Here is a 6,518-nt window from a genome sequence, read left to right as displayed (position 1 = left end):
TTTGCTCAACATTCGAGACTTCAGGACTTCATACTGAACGTCCAATCCACGACTCGTCCAGTCTCCCATCTAATGTCCATGACCCCTAGGATTTTCACCTAGAGTCCTTGACTCTTAGATTTCACCCAAAGTCCTTGACCTACCAAGACTTAGCCCAGTCCCCCAGACTAGGACTTTGTTGTCTAACCACAGCTAGGACTTTCCACCTGCTTAACCTTAACTAGGACTTTCCTTTGCCTAAGATCACTTAGAACTTTCCTACACACTTAGTTCAACTTGTTAGAAAATAAGACAGCTTAACTTTGAACCACTTTTACCATTATGAAAATACAGATTTGATCGTTTGGTGCTCCCTGCACCAACAGAAGCTCCGGCTAAGATAATGGAGAAGACATTCATAAAATTCTTATGAAAGGGCATCCTTAATCGATATGGTATCCCCTAAAAGTTTGTCTCAAACAATGTACGGTAATTCCAGGGTAGCAAACTTGAGAATGGTGTGAAAATATATTCTAAAAAATAACACAGCTCCTGCTGTATTTGATACATACAATCATGCACACACAATAAAATTTCCTTGGCATGTCCAAGGGTCCAATCACACACAATATCTATATGTCATAATAGTTGGAGCCTGCAACCACAAATTAAGCACATCCTACTATTATCATGCCTAAATTATGTATGACATGTGCATAATCTATTTGAAAACCAAAGACACAGAGGCAAACCCTAGCTCTGATACCAATTGTTGGTTAGTCCTAGGAAAATCGTACCGGTTCCACTGTACAAAAATTTTGTACAAGTGTCGAACCTTTCCTTAAATAACCTTTTGTGTTCTTTAGAAGTTAAATTAGGAATCGCAGACGGAACTTAACATCATTGATTCCAAATTTAACTTATCTGTTCTTAATGGTTTAGATTTGAATCGCAAGCGGAACTTAACATTATTGATTCAAATCCACCTATGTTATTAATTCCATTAAATATTAATTTTTAAAATTGGCTTCTAGGACTACATGGCGAGGCACATGACCTTCTTGGATATGGGAGCAACCACCACCGCCTAGACACAGCCTTTTAAGGAAAGCTAATATTTAATTTCCTTAAATAACTCCAGGTTAACCAAAAAGAACAATCGAATCACAAATTAAAAAAATAAAAGAAAAGAAACACAACCTCGAAACAAATCCGAAAACTCTAGAATCATATGCCTCTAATGTTTGGTATTTCCAAAACTAACTATACAAAGAAAACTAGTATGATGCGGAAAATAATGACTAGTTATACCTTTCTTTGTAAGCAAAAATAACCTCTTGATCTTCTATTGTATTCCTCTTCTAACCTCGGACGTTGTGTGGGCAACGATCTTCCGAGATGAGAACCACCAATCACCTTCTTCTTCCTTCTAGGTTTCGGCCACCAAAAGCTCCTCCAAAGATGAAGAGGTTCGACCACCACCAAGTTCCAAGGGATGCTAGAAATATAGCCTCCTTATCTCTCCTTCTTCTCCAAGCTAAGCAAGATCCGGCCACCATAAGGACTCCAAGGATGAGATGAGGTTCAACCACAATATGGAGAAGAGAGAAAGAGGAGGGGCCGACCACACCCAAAGAGAAAAAGAGAGGAGAAAAATAATAGAGTCGTTAGCCATGAAGGCACCTCTACCCCTTCTTTTATAATCCTTGGTCTTGGCAAATAAGGAAATTTAAATAAAAACTTCCTTCATTCTTTTGCCATGAAAAAGAAATTTTTAATTAATTAAAATTAAATTTCTTTTTTCAATTACAATAGACGGCCACATTCAAATCTCCAAGCAAATAAAATTTTAAACATAAATTAAAACTTCCTTATTTGCTTCCGGAAATTTATAAAAAATTTCTCCACTAATTTTTCCCTTCATGGTGGTTTGTAAAAAGGAAATTTTATAAATTAAAATCTTTCTTTTAAACATGTGGATAAAAAAAAAGTTATCTCTAAAAATTAAAATCTCTTTTAATCTACAAATAAGGAAAGATATTAAATCTTTTCTTAATCTTTTGTAGAAGAAATATTTAATTTTCAAACTCTCTTTTAAATCATGAACATGGTTAAAAAGGAAAGTTTTCTTAAAATTAAAATCTACCTTTCAATCTACAAATAAGGAAAGATTTCAAATCTTTTCTTAATCTTTTGTAGAAAGCTATAAAAGGAAAGATTTAAATTTGAAACTCTCTTTTAAAACCATGATATTCACATAAGAAATAATTTTAATAAGAATCCCTTTTTAATATGATGTGGCCGGCCACCTAAGCTTGAGCTCCAAGCAATTGGCCGACCACCTTAAGGCTCAACCTTTAGGCTTGCCTGACCCTAAGCTTGAGCTTCAAGCTTGGCTTGGCCGACCCCTATAGGTTGGGTAAGAAGGTGGATATGTGATGGATATAAATCTCTATATACAAGAGGCTACGATAGGGACCGAGAGGAGGAATTGGTTTTGGTCTCCCGATGAAATTAAGCTTCTCGTGTTCGCCCCGAATACACAACTTAATTCCATCAATAATAATTCATTCCACTAAAGAACTATTATTGAACTACCGTACCAATCCCAAATTACATTTTGGGCTCCTTCTTATTATGAGTGTGTTAGTCTCCCTGTGTTTAAGATGTCGAATGCCCACTAATTAAATGAGTTACTGACAACTCAATTAATATCTTAGTCAAAGAGTAGTACCACTCAACCTTATCGTCATGTCGGACTAAGTCCACCTGCAGGGTTTTAATATGACAATCCTTATGAGCTACTCTTAGGAACATTATCAACCTAGATCTCTAGGACACAGTTTCCTTCTATAATCAACACACACACTATAAGTAATATCATTTCCCAACTTATCGGACTTATTGATTTATCGAACTAAATCTCACTCATTGATAAATTAAAGAAATAAATATCAAATATATGTGCTTGTTATTATATTAGGATTAAGAGCACACACTTCCATAATAACTGAGATCTTTATTCTTTTATAAAGTTAGTATAAAAAGAAACGACCTCTAATGGTCCTACTCAATACACTCTAAGTGTACTAGTGTAATTATATAGTTAAGATAAACTAATACCTAATTACACTACGACCTTCCAATGGTTTGTTCCTTTCCATCTTGGTCGTGAGCTACTGTTTATAATTTATAAGGTGCTGATAACATGATCCTCTGTGTGTGACACCACACACCATGTTATCTATAATATAAATTAATTGAACAACTACATTTATCATAAATATAGACATTTGACCAATGTGATTCTTTTATTTCTAAATAAATGTTTATACAAAAGCTAGGCTTTTAGTATAAACTATAACAGGACACGCCAAGCTCGTTAACTCTCTCGTGTGTCATCCTTCTCGCTAGTTGAATTTTTCGCTCGACTTCTTATGCTCTTAAGTTCCTGTTCACTTAGACACATGACATCAAAACATAACATGATCTAATTTAACTTAGACACAGGGCATGTTCCTATGCACACGCGTCTACAGTTAGCGATGCATCCTTCTCGCTAGTTGTACTTACACATAGGTTGTTTTCTCTTGCTCAAAAGATGAACAGACATTCAATCAGATTGATCAGCTCGCCCGACTCCAAGGGCTCTATCCTCTTTTCTTACACCTTATCTTGTTCTACCATGGCCCCCATTATTTGATGCCCTTTAATTGCGCTAGCTCCTGTAGGCCCAACATGCTCTGTATTTCATGGGCTAATATCATAGTAAATATTGCATGTGGAGTGTCAAAGGACAAAGATAGGTATAACTATATAAGATATGACCGATGAGACCGGTTATACAATAAATATACAATGATGTGATGTTTCTTTTATTATGATAGGAAAATTAATTAATGAAAAGAGATTGTCATTTCGATGATATTATAAAAAGAGCTCTCTCGTGTAGGCTGAAATTTAAGGCTAAAGCAGGGAAGATATTAGTGATCCCTTTGATTGTCATTTAATTTAGGTATTTAGTTTGATCTGTCCTACAAAATATATATATATATATATATATATTTTATTTTAAAATGATTGTAGAATTTTTTATCCTCCAATTAGAATGCATGTATGTACAAGCATGTAATTAATGTACATATATGATATTACTAAAATACCCATGTGTATACTTGCATGTATTGATTCTAGCTGGTCAGATTCTGGCCATTTAACATTACCCTTACTAACGGTAATTCTTGTTGGCTAGAATCTGGCCAGCTAGAATTTTTTATCCTCCAATTAGAATGCATGCATGTACATGCATGTAATTAATGTATACATATGATATTACTAAAATACTCATGTGTACACTTGTATGTATTGATTCTAAGAGATCAGATTCTGACCATTTAATATTACCCATTTACTAATTCCAAACACATATATATGGCCATATCCATTTCTTGCCGCCCTGACTGCCTTCCCCGTTTGAGCCAGGCACCGGGAGCACATTTCGTGTGCGTACTCCACATGCAGTGGCAGCAGCCCTGCAATTTCACCGGCCGCCCCCACTCCACCATTCATCGAAGCCTCAAAAGCACCGCTGCCGCCACTTGCTCTCGCCTCCGTCCATTTCCTCGCTGCCTCGCCTTAAACTCCCCTCGCTTATCCAACAACTACCTTGTCTTCTCCATTACACATTTATCTTCGGACTCTTTGACTACTAATATATTATGTAGTATTTTTTTTCCCTTTGCATTAATGTGGAATTATGAGACTCACGTAAAGCCCATTAATCACAGCCGTCGAGCTCACGTTAAATCCCAATCTTTTTAGCTGTCTCCACGCCACGTTGCGTAAGTCGATAGACGACGTCCCATGCATGATGCATCCGACGCCCGGCGGTCAAATTAAAGTTACTAAAGATATCCGGCCCTCGGCGCTTTGCTTCCCAAGGCGCACCGAAACCCTCTCCCCGGAATTTCGACGGCCAGATTATGAGCAGCATCTTTGGTGGAGCCCACCGTCCGCTCATTGAATTCGGATTGCGGTGGTCGACTGACATCAGCCGTCGGATTCACGTCGCACGGTCTTGATACGCGCGCACGAGGCGGTGGGGCTGGGAAGCATCAGGAGTACTCCTCCCTTTTCCCATTTCATGTATAAATAGCAGGCGAGCGGATCATTTCTGCCTCCAACCGATTGCCGACGGAGAATTAGAAAGTTCGATCATGGAATCATCCCGCTCGACGGGCGTCGCCGCCTTCTTCTTTTACTCTCTACTTTTTCTCAGTAAGAAAAGCTCGATATCCTGTCGTAAGCAATTAGGATCGATTACATTCGCGCTTGCATGGTTTTTCAGGGATACGAGCGACAGCGTCCGTACACTCGGAAGGTCTAACTAGGGAGGCATTTGCAAACGGTAAGATCGATCGGCCTCGGCCACGCGACATTGGTTTCATTTTCGTAATTAATATATAGACATCGAGTGAGTAACAGGAGACATCGCCGCCGCGGCTGGCCAGTTCGCCGAGATCGATTCCTCGGTGGAGGAGCGGATGGGGGAAGAAGGGGTCTGTTCGAAAGAGGACATATTGCTGTACCAGGGGGCGACGGCGCCGCTGCCTAACGGGATACCGACGTACACGGTGCAGATCCTGAACACGTGCGACGTCGGCGGGTGCGGCGTGGGCGACATCCACGTGCGGTGCGGTTGGTTCAGCTCCGCCCGCCTCATCAACCCCCGCGTCTTCCGGAGGCTTCGCTTCGACGACTGCCTCGTCAATGACGGCACCGCCATTGCGCCCGGCGGCTCCGTCTCCTTCCAGTACGCGAACTCCTATCCCTACCCGCTCTCGGTTGCCTCTGGCGCCTGCGGATGACCAACGGCCTGAACCGGCGGTCCCGTTGATGCGTGCTTGATAGGTAACCACGTGTACTTGTGGCATGCATCATGCGTGCGTTGTAGACGTCTAATTACTAATACTAATAATTAAGTGTATGAAATTTCTGAAATTTTTTGGCCTTTCTCTTGTTTAGCATATTAAAAAATGATTTTATACATAAAATTCAAGAAGAAGAAAATAATGAGCTGAGTCGATTTGTTGTCTGTTTGTTTAATGGCAAGATAACGAGAATAGTTTGTCTTTCATCCAATTCGTTCTTTCACTGCAATATCGCTGCAAAAGATGATAATTCTCTGTTGGAGTATTTTCAGGATTTTTCTCATGAAACGTAGAGGAAGGTAAATCATAATTTTCACAAATTATAACATTATCACTCATCCTTTTACAAACCTTAATTTTCACAAATTAGCCTTCGAGTTTGTATTACGGGATGACGGCGGAAGCGAAAGGTAGGGTTGTCGCAGAAGACCACACGCAAGCTCTTTCGTCCGTTTGGAAAAATCTAAGATGTCTCTTTTTTTAATTCCTCAATCTTTATTTTTTCTTTGGAATGGCAAAAGGGATGGAGAAATTTTTTGGGATGCATGGCTTCTGGCAAATGCTGGGCTGCAATTAGTTTTTTGGGCATGGCTTCGGGCAATTAGTTTT

General features: G+C 39.4%; 1 protein-coding gene across 1 annotated transcript; it reads left to right on the top strand.

The window, feature by feature from the left end:
• Positions 1 to 5,141: 5,141 nt before the first annotated feature.
• Positions 5,142 to 5,979, top strand: LOC121968106 (TPD1 protein homolog 1-like). The gene is made up of 3 exons (XM_042518609.1): positions 5,142 to 5,256; positions 5,327 to 5,386; positions 5,464 to 5,979. Exons 1-3 carry the CDS (start codon positions 5,196 to 5,198, stop codon positions 5,844 to 5,846), a joined length of 504 nt encoding a protein of 167 aa, XP_042374543.1. The 5' UTR covers positions 5,142 to 5,195; the 3' UTR covers positions 5,847 to 5,979.
• The last annotated feature ends 539 nt before the right edge of the window (positions 5,980 to 6,518 follow it).

The sequence above is a fragment of the Zingiber officinale genome, chromosome 3B (genome assembly GCF_018446385.1).
Source record: "Zingiber officinale cultivar Zhangliang chromosome 3B, Zo_v1.1, whole genome shotgun sequence".
Lineage (NCBI taxonomy): Eukaryota > Viridiplantae > Streptophyta > Magnoliopsida > Zingiberales > Zingiberaceae > Zingiber > Zingiber officinale.
The sequence above is the reverse complement of the archived record's forward strand: the minus strand, read 5'-3'. Positions and strand labels throughout refer to the sequence as shown.